Source organism: Pantherophis guttatus, chromosome 1 (genome assembly GCF_059756535.1).
Source record: "Pantherophis guttatus breed Tessera chromosome 1, ASM5975653v1, whole genome shotgun sequence".
Classification (NCBI taxonomy): Eukaryota; Metazoa; Chordata; class Lepidosauria; order Squamata; family Colubridae; genus Pantherophis; species Pantherophis guttatus.
In genome coordinates this window covers 21,613,724-21,631,966 of record NC_142063.1, presented here as the reverse complement: position 1 = coordinate 21,631,966, position 18,243 = coordinate 21,613,724, and the positions used below count along the sequence as shown (strand labels likewise).

Here is an 18,243-nt window from a genome sequence, read left to right as displayed (position 1 = left end):
TATTCTTTAGAGAGAGAGAAAAGCCACATCGGTCCAATTCTCTGGAGATGAGGCTGGCAGGTGGATTTTCTGCTGGTCGATCGCCCATTTTTGGCTGCTTAAAAACAACCCCCCCACCCATGAGGCAGGATTAAAGGAAGGTAAATCAGATCCTCTGCAATTGCCAACTGTCTGTGCCCAGAACACCAGGGTCTGTCAATCACCATTTTTTTCACTAGAATGTTCTCTGTGTATAGAAATGCCTGTGTTCGCTGCAGGGATTTTTGCTTTTGAAAAGTGGAAAGAGTTTTTGCCTGTCATTTGTCTTCCTATGTCACCACAAGTGGATATTCTTAGCTCCCACCACATGCCAACACCAATGCCAAGGAGAGCTGCTGAGGGCCCAACAATTAGTATGACTAATTAACTCCCTGCCCATGTTATTCATTAGCCTGGCAGGCGCATTTCTAGAAAGTTAATTTAGGAAGTGTCAAGCAAGATGGTTGAGCAGGCAGCAATCAGGATTCCATGTATAATAAATAGTATTTCACATTCATTTAGAGCTTGTTGAGGATATGAAGTATCTGATCGTTCTTTGGACCAATAACTCTGTAAAAGCATTGCATTTATGCAGAACAAAAGGGGAATGGGTAGAAATTGTGCCTTCCAGGCTCTGCAGAAATTAATGGCAAATTTCTTACCTCAGAGAGGTAGTTTTCCTTTAATTTTTTTTTAAATGATGATGTTTCCTTTGAAGAAAAGAACTCAGTAAATATTCTGGGTTTCTCTTTTTTATATATCCACAGAGAGGAGGGGGTCACGCTGTTTTCCAAAGCACCTGAAGGCCAGACAAGGAATAATGGATGGAAACTTAACAGGGAGAGATTCAACCTAGAAATGAGGAGGAACTTTCTGACAGTGAGAACAATCAACTAATGGAACAGAAGTTGCCTTCGGAAGTTGTGGGAACTTCATCACTTGAGACTTTCAAGAAAAGATTGGACTGCCATTTGTCAGAAATGGTGTAGGGTCTCCTGCTTGAGCAGGGGGTTGGACTAGATGACCTATAAGATCCCTTCCAACTCTGTTAATTTGTTATATCTGTTATATGACTTCATGAACTACTGTGATGAATAATTGTTGTGTATTTATTTATTTATTTATTTATTTGTCATATTTCTCTGCCGCCCACTCTCCGAGAACTCTGGGTGGCTTACACCAAAGACAGTCTACTAAATAGCATATTGCCCCCAACAATCTGAGTCCTCATTTTACCCACCTTGGAAGGATGGACGGCTGAGTCAACCTTCAGCCGGTGAGATTTGATCTGCTGATCTGTTGAACTAGCAGTCAGCTGAAGTAGCTGCAGTACTGCACTCTAACCACTGCACCACCTCAGCTCGCCACCTCTGACATATCTTATAGATAGGCCGTGTTTTACTCTCTGATATTAATCACTAATACTTTTTGAAATGGTTTTACAGATGGTCCTTGATGTGTGACCACAATTGAGCCTACAATTTATGTTGCTAAGTGAGGCAGATGTTAAATGAGCTTTACCCCAAAATACAGAAAATCTCATTTAACATCTATCTCACTTAGCAGCATAAATTGTGCCTCAATTGTAGATATACATCAAGGACCACCTGTAAAACCACTTTTAGGCTATATTTTATGACATTTCTTACATGGCCCCAGGACACGGCAACCATCATAAATATGAGTCAGTTGCCAAGCCTCTGAATTTTGATCACATGACCATGGGGGTGCTGCAATGGTCATAAGTGTGAAAAACAGTCATAAATCCCTTTTTCAGTGCTGTTGAAACTTCAAACTGTCACTATACGAGCTTTTGTAAGTCAAGGACTACCTATATTATATGGTGGATCTTTTAAATTTTTTAAATGGTGTAAGCTGCCTGGAGTCATCTGTGTAACTTGGGTATCTATATAGAATAGAATAGAATAGAATAATAGAATAGAATAGAATAGAATAGAATAGAATAGAATAGAATAGAATAGAATAGAATAGAATAGAATAGAATAACAGAGTTGGAAGGGACTTTGGAGGTCTTCTAGTCCAACCCCCTGCGTATGTATTGTTAATAAATACATAAATAATAAACAAACATACAAATATCCCAGGTATAGGGGAGCTAGGTTATGCAAAAGATGAGCTGCAGCATCCAATTAGAACAGTGTTTCTCAACCTTGGCAACTTGAAGAAGCGTGGACTTCAACTCCCAGAATTCCCCAACCAACTGTGCTGGCTGGGGAATTCTGGGAGTTGAAGCCCACCCATCTTCAAGCTGTCAAAGTTGAGAAACACAAAAGTAGAGCATTGCTCAAGAACTGTGCAAAAATTCTTCATGTTTAGGAAGGTATCTGCAAAATCAATATTTATCTAAACTGACACATAAATGAATACATCACACACACACACACACACATACAGATACCAGAGCAGCTAAATGACACAAAACAGTAATTGGCACTCATGCAACTGGAACAAGTTTATTTCACACACAAAGTCTCTTGGGTGGAGTAGACATTCTTGATGCTTGCTTAAAATATCCATGGAGCAAGAATCCAGAAGATGAGTTGGAAAGGGTCTGCTTGGTTATTTTGGTGGGAATCGGGCAAATGGAGAATCTTCTGTAACTTTTCCCTGTTAAGGAAAAATGGAGAGAGGACAAAGCTGAAATGGAGCCTTCTCAAATGCCACTGCTATCCAGTTTGTCAACATTTGACGCCAAGAACAGATTATGACCCTGAATTTCAGGAAACAGCCTTTTCAACCTCTTTGTTTCATACTCCACCCTGGAGTACATACCATCGGCACCTCTTCCAATTTCTTAAAGGCTGGTTCCTTCGGACGGCAGCATTTTATTAAGACCACAACTGCTACAATGACTAGGACAAAGACGAAGAGACAGATCACAACCACGAGGCCTGGTTTTGCTGAAAATGCCGGTTCGGGGCTAAGCGGTCCTGTATGAGAGAGAAAGAAGGGATGAAGCCCTAGGATTATCAGATATTTTGAAAGACTCCAAACCTGGCTTTAAGGGAGAAACCCAGATGGCCAGGAAGAACATGCGGTCACAATTCCAATCTCAGAAAAGATGCAGCGGGTGTGTGCAGATTGTGTTTTAAAATTCTACTTTTCTTTACCAAAATCATTGTAGAAAGTTAGCATCCACCCCTCTCCTAGAAGAATGAAATATTTTGAGAAATATTAAAAAGGCAGAATATTATATTCCCCTGGATGAGAAATGGAGGAACATGCTTTTGGAAAGCAACCCCCATCTTCCTTAATAGCCCTCAGCTATTAAGTGCTCAGATGTCAGCACTTAAGAGATAAAGAGATAGCTAGCTCTATTCATAAGCAAATACCCTCACCCAAGATCCAACAAAGGTAGGATTAGCCCTCAGCCACACTAGGAATTGCCCAAAGCCCCTTCATTGCATCATCTCAGTTGCACCACCCCCAGTAGTTCAAACTTCAACCAAACTTAGCTCAGACAAACTCCTAGAATATGTACATGGCTCCATGGGAGTTTGACAACAGCCAATAGAATACATGTTCTTGCACAGGAACAGGAAGTTCAAGTGCAAAGCCCAAGAGAAGGTACAAATACCCCCCACTCTCAACTCCATGTGGTCAGCTGTCCAGAACCACCCATGTGCTTCTGCTTCATCAATAAATGGAGCCTTTTTCCAATCAGCCTCCATTTTGTCTCCAGTGCCTTTCTCCCGGCTTGGAATTGAACCAGATGGATATTTCTTCCAACATCATCACCATTTAATTTAATTGGTTTTAAATTTTATAAATTCATGTGTTTTAATGTGGCTGTACACCGCCCTGAGTCCCCTGGGAGAAGGGCGGTATAGAAATCCAATAAACTTAAACTTAAACTTAAACCATCATCTAGCTTCTAGACCAGTGTTTCTCAGTCTCAGCAATATTTCAACTCCCAAAATTCCCTTAAAGGAGGAGATATCTGGAAACCGAAGCCTACACATCTTAGGGGAAGAAAGAAGAAGAGACTGGACAGCCATGTGTCTGGAATGCTATAGTCCTATGGCATGTGTGTCAGAGGTGGCACACAGAGCCCTCTCTGCTGGCACGCACCCCGTCGGCCCAGGTCAGATCTCTGTGGTGTTTCTTTCGTGAGCTGTTTCCTGCAAATGACGAAACAGAAGCTCACGAAAGAAAAAGATCTTACCTCATGCCATGCTGCCAGTGTTGTGATGCCCCGCCTCTCGCCAGCCAGCTGGTCTTTGGGTCTCTGCTGCACGTGCATGCATGTCCCTGCATGTGTGCATGTCCATGCGTGCATCCATGTCCATGCATGCATGTGTGCTTCAGTTTGGGCATGCATGTGCGCGCAGTTTGGGCACTCGGTGTCTAAAAGGTTCGCCATTACTGCTACAGGATCTCATGCTTGAGCAAAGGGTTGGACTAGAAGACTTCCAACTCTGTTATTCTGTTAAAGTTGCTAAGATTGACAAACACTGGTCTAGACTGACAAAGCTCGATCAAATTATATATTTTTTGCAATCAAAATTGGGAAGGGGAGAAAAGTAGACAAAATATACAGCAGTGGTAAAAGATGCGATATTTATATAAGACATAGCCTACAGCTTCTATACATGGCACCAAACTGAGATGACAGAATACAGTTTTTGTTCTTGGTTATATGATCTGCACAATGCATAGCTTCCCTGTGTGCCCATTATTCATGGATTTATCTGTGCAAGTCTCTTACTAGCACCATGCATTTAGCAAAAAGATGGGTCATGGATTCAGTGATTTATACGGGTATTCCAAGTGACTCCAGAAAACATTCCTGGGTTTAACTAACTCATCTGGATTGCAAAAATCTGGATCATACCAGAAGGCATGGAGCTGCAATTTTCTGTATTTGGCCCTCCCCATGTTTGGAGACAGTATGGTAGCCCTACCTCATCTTTACAAACCAAGACTGGGACTTTTCTTGATTTAGCATTTTGGAAAGATGCTTCTTTATCCTTTGGATGGGAAAAACTGATATGCTTTTTGCAACAAAGGCTATTGTCAGACTGCAGTGCCACCTAATGGTTACTTCAATCAGCTTGTTCATATTCCTGCCTTTCTCTTCGTATAGCTACAGTGCAGCCCAAAATTCAGTAAGTCAGAATTGATCGTGGATCTCCATTAGAATAGAATAGAATAGAATTCTTTATTGGATTGGACACACAAGGAATTTGTCTTTGGTGCATATGCTCTCAGTGAACGTAAAGAAAAAATAAAATATATTCGTCAAGAATCATAAGATACAACACTTAGCGGTAGAGAAAAGGCTCTATAGGTTGAATTTCTTCAACCATAGCAATAGTAATAGCACTTAAGAGTCATATGCTGCTTCATAGTGCTATACAGCCCTCTCTAAGCAATGTACAGAGTCAGCATATTGCCCCCAACAATCTGGGTCTTCATTTTACCATCTCAGAAGGATGGAAGGCTGAGTCAACCTTTAACCATTGTTAAAAGCTACTGATTATTTTGTGGGTCTATTAAATATTTTATTCAGAGAGACACTTTTCTACAGTTATATTTTATGCATTTTACATCATTTTAGCTACTTTGAAGATGCTGGTTTGAAGAGAAGATAGATAGATAGATAGATAGATAGATAGATAGATAGATAGATAGATAGATAGATAGATTTTTGCCCCTCACCAACATACTGATCCACATATTGATCAATCAAATGGCACATAGTACTTCAAAAGAAATTAGTGCTAGCATTGCTAAGCGGCAAAAATCCAGATCCACTGCTACTTGGCATTACAGAGAATTTTTCCCCTTTACTACTATTGGAAGTAAAATCTGGTCCAGTTCCAAGCTGGGAGAAAGACGTAGGAGAAAATGAATTTGGAGGCAAGCTGCAGGAAAGGAGATCTCCATTTATGTAGGAATCAGAAGCGAGGTAACACAGCATCAATTCTGGGACAGCTAACAAAACAGTCTGGTGAGTGGATGGGTATTTATTTATTTATTTATTCATTTATTCATTCATTTATAGATGTATATTGCCACCTAGTCGCACATGGCGACTCAAGGTGACTTACAAGAATATAAAATCATATAAAAAACAATAAAACTAATAAAAGAGAGAATCCTATAATAAATTAATAAAATAATATAATAAAATTACTCCAACCCACCCCCCACCCCAGCGACAACACATCATACGAGTCATTTAATGGGCTCCATCCCGCTCTGCGTTCCCCAGGCCCGCTGGCAGAACCAGATTTTCAGCGCCTTCCAGAAGAGGGTCAGAGTAGGGGCCATTCTAATCTCTAATTTATATGGTTCTAGGCAGTGGTGAAATCCAAACTTTTTTACTACCGGTTCTGTGGGCATGGCTTGGTGGGCGTGGTATGGCTTGGTGGGTGTAGCTTGGTGGACATGGCAGGGGAAGAATACTGCGAAATCTCCATTCCCACCCCAATCCAGGATAAGGATACTGTAAAATCTCCATTCCCACCCCACTCCAGGAGAAGGATATTGCAAAATCTCCATTCCCACCCCACTCTGGGGCCAGCCAGAGGTGGTATTTGCCAGTTCTCTGAACTATTCAAAATTTCCACTACCGGTTCTCCAGAACCTGTCACAACCTGCTGGATTTCACCCCTGGTTCTAGGGCTTTGTGGCAGGTTCCTTGTGAAATGTACTTTGATCTCTGCTTGAGTGTGCCCTTTTAGTATTGTTATTGTTGTCTGACTCCCATTGTGGCTGGGAGGTCACAACCCTAACCCTAACCCTGTCCTTGGAGCTGGGTGGGGAAATGTAGATTTTAGGTGTCTTTGTCTCTCTGCTTTTTTAATCTGCTCAGTTCCAGCCTTCTGTGGAGGCTGCAGTTGAAGGCGTTTTGTTTATGAATGGAATAATTTATGAAACTAAATACCCATTCACAGAGGCTGGCCACTTGAGTGGTTTTACTTCAGGGAAGACTTTTCTCTTCGGGGGTTGGGGGACATATTTCTTTGCTAATATGGGGACTTTCTTATGTTAAAGGGGGGGGATTCTCCCTACACTGCAACCATCTACTAACCATCCAGATCAGAGATGGGTTTCAGCAGGTTCTGACCAGTTCTGGAGAACCGGTAGTGGAAATTTTGAGTAGTTCGGAGAACCGGTAGTAAAAATTCTGACTGGCCCCACCCCCATCTATTCTCTGCCTTCCAAGTCCCAGCTGATCGGGAGGAAATGGAGATTTTGCAGTATCCTTCCCCTGGATTGGGGTGGGAATGGAGATTTTATGGTATCCTTCCCCTGCCACGCCCACCAAGCCACAAAACCGGTAGTAAAAAAATTTTGAAACCCACCACTGATCCAGATGTTTATAGTTTAAATATGTTAGCTCTAATGAACTGGAATGAAATAAAAGTTTGACAGGATGGGAAATTCTGAGAAATATAAGGCGGCTACTTGGAAAAAAAGTTAGCATTTACATATAGTATGTGCCATGTAGGTGTGTTTCTGGTGGTTCTCCAGCAAGTATGAGTAGTGCTATTTACTAAGATGTGTTGCGATCACACCCAGTGCTTTGTCTCTCTGTAAAAATAACAGGGTGGGGCTTCAAGGCACAGGTGAGAAAGCAGGAGACTGCCCCACATTAGTCATGAAAGCCAGCTGAGTGACTCTGAGCCAATTACCAGGGGAATATGAGTTCGAGTTCCTCCTTAGGCATGAAAAGTGGCTGGGTGACTTTGGACCAATCACTAGGAGACTGTGAGTTCTAATCCCGCTTTAAGCATGAAAGCTGGCTGGGTGACTTTGAGGCAATTAGCAAGAGACTGTAAATTCTATTCCTGCCTTATACATGAAAGCCATGGAGTGACTTTGGGCCAGTCCCTGTAACAGAGTAACAGTAACAGAGTTGGAAGGGACCTTGGAGGTCATCTAGTCCAACCCCCCGGCTCACGCAGGACATCTGTACTAGGGATTCGAACCGCTGAACTGCCGACCTTTCTGATCGAATCCAACCCTCCTCACAGGGTTCTTGTTGTGGGGAAAATAGAAGGAGAAAGGAAACATGTTCACTGCCTTGAGTTATTCATAAAAATAATAAAGGTGGGATAAAAATAAATAAATAAATAAATGGTTGTGGCCTCCATTTTGAGTTTTTTGATGTATGTAAAATGAGAGACCAGTTCTTTCCAGTTATTTCAGTCTGTCCCAATAGATCTGGCAGAGAAGGCATGCTGCAGGTACCATCAGGTAGGGGTCTATATTTGGCGGGTCTCCAGGAGATGTCCCTTCTCTGCCGTGGCACCTGCCTTGTGGAACATCCTTCCCTCCAAAATTAGATTAGTTCCCATCCCTTTTGTCATTTTGGAAGGCCCTCAGACCTGGTTATGTTAGCAGGGCTAGCAGGGTCTTGCAGGAAATGGGAGATCTGCTCCATTGTGGAGGTAGCCATTTTTCTCCTTTGTAGGAAGAAAAATCTGGTCCGATTCCAAGCCGGGAGAAAGATGCTGGGAATAAAATGGAGGCTGGCTGCTTGGAAAGAAGGTCTCTTCGGATGCCAGAAACTTTAGTGACAGAAGTATGTTTCTGAGGTGGCTGATAAAATACAGTAGCTGAGTGAGTGGATGGATCTTTATAGGTTTATGGGGTTTTGTGTTTGAGATGCTCCAGGGAGTTGTGCAATGTAGTGAGCTTTGTGACTTTTGCTATTCTAATGGTGGTGGGTAAATCCTATTATGTCCTAAAGGCCATGTCCTGTCCTTGGAGGAATGTAAATTCTTAATCCCATCAATTCTGTGGGAGCTGGGCTGAAGCATTTTCTTTATAAATAGGCTAGCCTGGATTTCTTAATGGGCACAAAATATCCATCTCTAAAGACTTGAGGCTATGGCAGGAAGACTGGGTCTGCTTTCTGCCTTTGTTAAAAAATTTTCTCTCCATTTCTCCTTTGGGGAAATATAATATTCTGCCTCTTTTAATATTCCCCAAAATATTTCATTCTCTATGAGAGGGGGAGCTTCCCATACCTTTCTAGGAGTTTGTATATTTGTTTTTCATACTATTTATTTCTTAATATAACTTCTATATTTTTATATCTCTTGTTTTGATATTTGTGTTTTTTATCTGATTGTTATGCGCCACCCAGAGTTGCTTCTGGTAGGATGAAAAGCTATATAAATTTAATAAGTAAGTAAGTAAGTAAGTAAGTAACAGATTAACAGATTGGAAGGGACCTTGTAGGTCATCTAGTCCAACCCCCCCTACACCATTTTTGACAAATGACAGTCCAAAAAGTAAGTAAGTAAGTAAGTAAGTAAGTAAGTGATAGGTCCAGTGGTGGAATTCAGCCAGTTCGCACCTATTCGGGAGAATCAGTTGTTAACTTTCTAAGCAGTTTGGAGAACCGGTTGTTGGAAGAAATCTTATTTTGTTTTTTCCCACTTTACAGGGCTAATCCTGTAAGGAAGGCAGGAAGGAAACATTCTGGTGGTGTTTCTAGCCTAATCTTTATTGCCCTGCTTACAGAAACTGCCTCTCTGGTTAACCTTTATTACATTGTAACAGCTAAGGTGAACCGCCTATCGACATGAGTGACGTTGAGTTGGTCACGCCCACACAGTCACATGACCACCGAGCCACGCCTACCCAGCTGGTCATTAGGGCAGAGAACCGGTTGTTAAATTATTTGAATCCCACCACTGGATAGGTCTTCCATCTTAATATCACTTAACTGTTTTGACCCTCTACCTACGGATACCCCTGGATCGAAGTCAACTGATCCATGATTAGGTTAATAGGGCGATAAGATTCCTAGTATTTAGGGAAGATGCTACCACCGTACCACCATCTTTGTCTTCGGGTTTTTAGTTTTGTCTCTATTTTTGTTGATATTACCACAGTTTTATATTTATGATTTTTATGGTCAGCTGCCCACTTTGCAGAATGAGATGGGTGGCATAACCATTTAATTAATTAATTAATCAATTAACCGAGTTACAGAATTTCCTCTTACCTGCCGAAGTGCTGCCGTTGATGGACTCCACAGTTTGGGTAGTAGTGAGAGGCTCTTTGGATCCGGTAGGAGAACTCACGGTGCTCCAATTGGTGGTCGAGTCATTTGTTTTTGTGGTGCTGCTTGTGGCTCTGGTGGATTGGGGCACAGGTGAGCTGGCTGCTTTTGGGGTGACATCTGCTCTGCCTGGGGTTGTATCTGAGACTGTTAGAGCTGCTGTAATTGATGTACCGGTAATTGTTGTTGATGTCTCCAGGAGACTGGGTGCGCTTGAAGCAGAAAGACTGTCTGCAGAAAGACTGAACAATCAGACAGACAAAGTGTACCAAAATCGGTTTCATTACCCGTTCTTACCCGTTATGGTTTAATGGAACCTCCAGCTTCAACTGCAGTCTACCTTCAATTATTAACTACTGAAGGAGACATCGTTTACTGCCTTTCCAACCTGCTAGCTGGCTTTTTGAAACATATTACCCTTGCTGCCGTCAAAAACAGGGAATAGACAGGGAGATCTTTACCCTGCTTCAGGCTATCTGTTTTACAGCACTTGTAAGCCACCTCAATTGTCAACTCTATGCGAGTTATAGCAATAAAAGCCTGTCACACCCATCAAATGCATCAGCCGTAAAATGTAAAATTTGTTACTACCGGTTTGGCCGAAGAAGTTGTAAAAAAATGCTTATAAAAGGCTCTGACGATCCCAGCTGAGTTGCCTGATTGTCAAGAGTCTTCGGTAGAAAAAATGCTTTTAAAAGGCTCTGACAATCAGGCAACTCAGCTGGGATTGTCAGAGCCTTTTAAAAGCATTTTTTTTACAACCTCTTCTGCCGATCCCAGCTGAGCCACGCGATCATCAGAGGCTTTTTAAAAAACTTTTAAAAGCATTTTTTTCGACCGAAGAAAAAATGCTTTTAAAAGTTAAAAAAAAAAAGCCTCTGATGATCGTGCAGCTCAGCTGGGCATGGGGGGTAGGCAGGGATTTTTGCTACTGGTTCTCCGAACCGCCTGCCTCCATCGCTACCGGATCGGGTGATCCGGTCCAAACCGGGAGCATTTCACCCCTGAAATGCATCGTAAAAATGGTAACAGAAAACAGTCTGCAAGCACAACAAATAGGGCCACCCAAACATCAGTGTATGTTTCTTTGGCTCAGTGGAAGAAATCAGCTTTCACCTCTTCTTTTAAAGATATTAGGGAGGCTCTTAGAAATACAGGTAGTCCTTGATTTACGACCGTAGCTGAGCCCAAAGTTTCTGCTGCTAAAGAAGAGCACTCAGACGTTAAGTGAGTTTTGCCCCATTACTTGCCACAAATGTTAAGTGAATCACTGCAGTTGTTAGTGACATGGCTGTTAAGTGAATCTGGCTTCCCCATTGCTTTGTTTGTCAGAAGGTCGCAAAAGGTGATCACATGACCCCGGGACACTGCAACCATCATAAATATGAGTCAGTTGCCAAGTGTCTGAATTTTGATCATTATGACCACGGTCATAAGTGTGAAAAACTGCCCTATGTTTTTTCAGCACCATTGTAACTTTGAATGGTCACTAAATGAACTGTTGTAAGTTGAGGACTACCTGCATAAAAAGACAGCGACTTAATCATGTGCATTCGAAGTAATAGAACCTTCCTATGGAGAGGCAGTCTATCCCATGCAGACACCAAGGACAAATAATATTGCTTTCCTTGACTTTTGGGTTTCCTGGTAGTCTTAGCTACTAGAGTCCCAATCCATTCAAATCTTCTTACATAACAACATAACTCAATGCATTTCTGCCCTTCAGAGCTTTTTGAAAGTATCACGTTTCCTTTCCCTACAAAATGTGCTTGCGCTGGTTCTAAAGTGTTTCTCAAGAATAAACAATAGCTTGACGCTAAAATTTCAGGCTTGTTTGGCTGCTGGAAAGCGTGTTTCCAGTTGTGGTGTGGGACTCTGTGAACATTGCTTTTCAGTGGGTAGGGTCTTGTACATCAGGATGTCACAAAAGGAGGGCTTAATCTAGGGTTGCAAAAAAAGTAAAAAGTAGCATCTTTTCTGACAATAAATCTTTTAAAAAGATTTATGCAACTTAGGACACATGGGAAAAAAGGGTGAGGCTTCAGATACATGGCTGACATCCTAATTTTTTTTTATCCCCATCTCATAAACACTCCTATAAACACTAATTCAGGGAACCGCTGTTTAATTAACCATAGCATGTCATGTGAATATACCTTACATCAATGTTTTTCAAACTTGGCAACATTTAAGTTGTGTGGACTTCAACTCCCAGAATTCCCCAGGCAGCATGCTGCCTGGGGAATTCTGGGAGTTGAAGTCCATACACCTTAAAATTGCCAAGTTTGAAAAGCATTGACCTACATCAGGGGTGTCAAACTGGCGGCCCGCAGGCCCGATGCATCATGCGTAGGCCACGCCCAACCCAGCCCCACTAATGGAAAAAACATTGCAAAATATCACATGACGACAACGTGACATGGCGAGTTTGACACCTGTGAGCGACATGGTTTCTGTCCTGCAGGAAATCCATCCATCCAGGAGGCCTCTTGCTTTCCTAACTAGCTATATTCCAAAGAGTTCTGACTGAATACATGGATTGGGAAAAGGGTGACAAAAATGCTAGCAAATAGTCCAGTATCAGGCACAGTTAGATGCAATGGGATTTGACTGGAGAGTACCAGCCCATAGACTTACCAGCCTGGAAGCCCTCAGCATAAAACAAAATTAACATTAATTAACATGTTAGTGGCACAAGATAGGGCTTTGAATGTCAGCATAGTGAATAAATGCAGCAGTAGTCCGTGACCTTTGACCCTATGGTGCAAAAAGCTTGCTCGTAAAGACACTCAGAATTCTTTGTAAGGTTGGAGCCTGTAGTTTTTTTCTCCAATGCCCTGCAGTGCAACAAGCAGGGAAAATGAAAGTTAAAAGTGTGTATTGCACTAGGGCAGAAAGTACCTTACTAAGGGCTGCTTTCCTTATCTGCCCCTATTGTACAAATAAAACATTTATGCTGGAGATCAAATAGCAATGCTCCGATTTCCAAGCATGAAGAAAGCACAGTTTAATTAGAGTTTATAGAGATTCTCAGGCATTCAAGGCATGGTTGTCCCAAAAGTGCTTTTTTTCAAGAGGCAACTGGATTTTTTATTTTATTTTATTTTTGCTTTCTTTGAAGATGTTCCACTTTTCATCCAAGAAGCTTCTTCAGTTCTTTGGAACACAGTTTAATTCGCTTCCCAAAGCTTGCTTTCTGCCAAGCTGAAAGCTTTGCTAAAACTACGTAGATGGATATAATACGATTTGGAAACAGTTTGTTAAATAACATACTGGACACTTGTACAAAACACCCCTGGTATAACTCAGAAACTGCCTGGTAGTCCTTCTACAGTAAGGGTGTCAAACTCAAGGCCCACGGGCCGGATACGACCTGCGGGGTGTTTAGATCTGGCCCGCTGGGCCACCCTGGAAACAGTGAAGGACTGGCCCGCGGTGCCTCTGCGCAGCCCTCCTGAGCTCCGTTTTCACTGGCAGAGGGTTGCAGGAGGCCATCACAGCCAAAAACGGAGCATAGGAGCCTGTTTTCATTGGCAAAGCTCTCAGGCTGCCACAGACTCCCCTGACACAAGTGATGTCGAGCTGGCCACGCCCAACCTGGCCACGCCCATGCCAGCCCCCCAAGGTCAAACATAACCCTGATGCAGCCCTCAATGAAATCGAGTTTGTCATCCCTGTTCTACGGTATCCGTATACAGGTAGTCCGCTAGATGTTTTTACTACTACCAGGCTCAAAATCCTGAAAACTCCATGAACCAACTGAGCCAACATTCTTCTGACTGATTGATATATTATACAGGTAGTCCTTGACTTACAACCACAATGGAGTCCAAAATTTCTGTTGTTAAACAAGACAGTTGTTAAGTGGGTTTTCCCACTTTTTACGGCCTTTCTTGCCACAGTTGTTAAGTGAATCACTGCAGATGTTAAATCAGTAACATGGTTATTAAGTGAATCTGGCTTCTCCACTGACTTTGCTTGTCGGAAGTCACAAAAGGAGATCCCATGACCCCGGTACACTGCAACCATCATAAATACATGCCAGTTGCCAAGCATTTGAATTTGGATCACGGGACCATGAGGATGCTGCAATGGTCTTAAGTGTGAAAAATGCTTGTAAGTCACTTTTTTCAGTGCCATTGTAACTTCGAATGATCATTAAATGAATGGTTGTAAGTCAAGCATTACCTGTATTTGAAACAGGTTTATTCTATTGATATCATGAGCTTTTGGAATTATTGCATTGAGTTATGTTTATTTTATTACTGTACAAGAAGCAATGGGTGGAAACTAATCAAGGAGAGAAGCAATTTAGAACTAAGGAGAAATTTCCTGACAGTTAGAACAATTAATCAGTGGAACAACTTGCCTGCAGAAGTTGTGAATGCCCCAACACTGGAAATTTTTAAGAAGAGATTGGACAACTATTCGTCTGGAAGGGTATAAGGCAGTGATGGCTAACATTACGTGCCAAAAGCGGGAGGAGGATTGCGTGTGCACGTGCCCAAACCCATAATTCTATGTGCCCTGCCCCCCCGTGCATGCGCACAGAACCACACACACACACCCCATGCTCCCCCCTGCTTTTGACCCGGTGGGTCCGGTAGGCCCATTTTTCACTCTCCCCAGGCTCCAGAGCCTTTCTAGGAGCCTGGGGAGGGCGAAAACAGCCTTCCCCACCCCCACCCGTAGGCCCTCCGGAGGCCAGAAACAGCTCATTTGCTGACTTCCGGTAGGCCCAGAAGGCCCGAAAATCAGCTGGCAGAGCTGAGCTCGTGTGCCCACCGATATGCCTCTGTGTGCCACCTGTGGCACATGTGCCATAGGTTTGCCATCACAGGTATAGGGCCTCCTGCTTGAGCAGGGGGTTGGACTAGAAGACCTCCAAGGTCCCTTCGAATAAAGGTACCTTTATTCTGTTATTCATTCTTTAAACTCCGGTTTGAATTTTAAAGGATTCAGTGATGCCTATTGCTATGTAAGGGTATTTTCCAATGTGGTGTTTCCTGTACTCTTGGAGAACCATTCATAGGGTGCTCATCCAACAAATATAGATTTATCCAAATAAATATATTTATCCGAATTGTAGCTTCACCTGTAAGTCTACAAATATATTTCTGATAGAAGATTACAGCCCAGACTAAAGCACATTAGAACTTATCTATATTAAAACTTATCTATTGGTGTTAGTTAAATAATTAACTAAAATAGTCCCATTAGATTTCCAGTTACGAGCTGAGGGAGACGCCTTTGGAGTAGATCGAACAAAACGTTTCATGCCTTAAAGCTGTACAATCCTAATGTTTATTACAGATCATTGTGCATAATAGAGAGAATTGGTCAGCCGGCTTCTATTTATGATCCAAACTTTTGAGAATTATTTTCTAGTTCCTCCATGCTCCTCTCTCTGCCTCTTCTGCAGATAAACAGAATTGCTTACTTCCTCATCTCTCTGAGCAACAGGAAACAGAATCTTACATCCTCTTTTTTGCCGGGTTTTGTGGTAGGGAGTTGATTGATCAAAAGAAACCAGTCCATTATCGAGTTTAAACTCAGCATTGAAACAACAGCCACAGTTGTTAATGCTATGAAAACCTTTGTCTTACTAGAAATGTTTTACATATCTCGGGTAATAAGGGGAAAGTTTTCAGAGCGTTCAGATAAACCTTAGCCATTCTTTGAATGATTTGCTAAAAGCCACAATTACTGCCGTGTGTTGTAAAACTGGCCACACAACTCACCTTGGCAGGTTAAACTGGCTTTCCTGCAGAATTCAGATTCTCTAGACCACGGGTCCCCAACCCCCAGGCTGTGGCACACTACTGGGCCACGGCCTGTTCAAAACCGGGCTCCACAAGCGGCAGACATGCAGCTCCATTTGTGTGAGTGGTGTGCGTGTGTGCTCACTACTCTCACAAATGGAGCTGCGTGTGCTCGCCCACCGCTCACACAGAACCATCCCCTCTCCCCCTCTGCTGGTCAGCAAAGCTGAAAAGATCGGAGAGCACTGCTCTAGACTAGCAGCCCAATATTCCAGATTATTTCCTGAACAGCCATAAGTGGATAACCATCAGTCATGCTGATTTTTGCCCTGTGCAGCTGCCCCAGGAATCCAAAATCCCAGGAGCATCTTCCTGCCCTAGTTACCTACCTTGAGTAAATGCCACCAGTAAAAACAGCACCCCGAGGGCCATGCTAGCTGGCTCCAATTCTCCTGAGGGGATTGGAGGAAAAGCAGCTGCTGGAAAAAGCTCACCTCAACTGCAAACAGGATACAATCCATCTGTGCCAACTCCCAAAGGGGCTGGCATCTAGGCAAAGGTCCAAGTTGGATTTTCTTAGCAAAACCTTGTTAGCAAGGTCCATGGCACACCACTGCCCTCTCCAGGACAGGTGAGGGAAGGCAAGGACTGAACTCACCTTATACAAGCCCTTCTACAGCCTCCAGTAGTTCTAATTCATTCATCAAACGATTGCCTATCAAGAAAAAAAAAAGAGAGTTTGAAGGCCTGAAACAAACTTTGATTCTGAGAATGGTCTTTGGTCATAACAAACCTGGTGGCGCAGCAAACTAAAGCACTGTTATTAACATTCAGCTGCCTGCAATTACTGCAAGTCCAAATCTCCCCAGGCTCAAGCCTTCCATCCTTTCTAAGGTAGGTAAAATGAGGACCCAGATTGTGGGGGCAATAAGCTGACTTTGTATAAATATACAAAAGTATGAAGGCTATTGCTTAACGCATTGTAAGCCGCCCTGAGTCTCCGGAGAAGGGCGGCATATAAATCAAATAAAATAAATAAATAAAATAAAATAAATAAACAACATCTGAAAACAAAGCCATCCACTCTACAGAGAATTTAGTAAAAAATCGACTTCACAGAGAAGTTTTATCCTGGAGCGTGTGTCACTACAATGTACATAACCTCTAAACTGGTGGATATGGGCAATGGCATGTTAGCTTGCAAGAAGATTTCTAGATTGGAGATTCTAACTTGCATAGAATTGGAGAAGCACACCTGGGCTATAAATGGGCTATTCTTGTGGCTGTGGCTCACAGGCCAAAATGTGCCCCAAATAACTGACATAGTCCTCACCGTGGAGTTCCTGGTGTTTATACATAGGTCTTTTTGTTCCTTGTTAGCCTTTTCCTTGTTTCGTTTGAATAGTGTAAAAAGTTGTTTATTACTAGATGCCATCAGAATGTCAGCTACAGCAAATGTAAACATTTGCACACCATTATAACATTTACATAGCATTCAAAAGAGACAAGGAAAAAGCTAAGCAGGAAACAAAAATAAAAAGACCAGGCTAGGACACATCCTTGCCAGCAATCAACACATAGATAAGCAAGGATTAACATTAGGATTAATACCAGACATACAATCAAGCAGTAAACCAGGGGTGAAATCCAGCAGGTTCTGACAGGTTCTGGAGAACAGGTAATGGAAATTTTGAGTAGTTCGGAGAACCGGCAAATGCCACCTCTGGCTGGAACCAGAGTGGGGTGGGAATGGAGATTTTGCAATATCCTTCCCCCAGGAGTGGGGAGGGAATGGGGATTTTGCAGTATCCTTCCCCTGGAGTGGGATGGGAATGGAGATTTTGCACTATCCTTCTCCTGCCACGCCCACCAAGCCACGCCCACAGAACCGGTAGTAAAAAAATTTGCATTTTACCATTGTAGTAAACCATATCCAAATACGGTAAAGGAACTACCAGCTCAGACAATTAAATAGTAAACAAGTGGGCCTAATCAAGGAGACCTATCCAAAGAAAACAAAACTCCCACCATCACTGACAGGGCAAATAATATATATAAACAGAGAGCAAACTCCATTCTCTTTTAGCAAATTTTTACCTAGTTGGGTAATGAAACATTTGCAAGAAAGTAACCCAGTAATTCGAGTTCAAATCTGAGTTATAAATATTCTCTTCTATTGATAATTCTTACAAATATGAAAATAGACACAAGTCACATTTTTCAATGGCATTGTGACTTTGAATTGTCGCAAAATGAATTGTTGTAAGTCAAGGACTATCTGTATGTGACATGGGTGAAACATGGGCACAGCCAGATGGTCATAATAAAATCGTATGCTCCAGTCTGAGCTGGCAAATACCGTATTTTCCAGAGTATAAGACACACCTTTTCCCCCCCTAAAAGGGGGTGAAAATT

At 42.4% G+C, this 18,243-nt stretch overlaps 1 protein-coding gene across 1 annotated transcript; it reads right to left on the bottom strand.

The window, feature by feature from the left end:
• Nucleotides 1-2,466: 2,466 nt before the first annotated feature.
• CIST1 (colon, intestine and stomach enriched 1) lies at nt 2,467-16,366 on the bottom strand. Its single transcript, XM_034437764.3, has 4 exons — nt 16,218-16,366; nt 10,010-10,297; nt 2,812-2,969; nt 2,467-2,646 (listed from the first exon to the last, which is right to left on the bottom strand). Exons 1-4 carry the CDS (start codon nt 16,258-16,260, stop codon nt 2,599-2,601), a joined length of 537 nt encoding a protein of 178 aa, XP_034293655.2. The 5' UTR covers nt 16,261-16,366; the 3' UTR covers nt 2,467-2,598.
• Nucleotides 16,367-18,243: the final 1,877 nt, after the last annotated feature.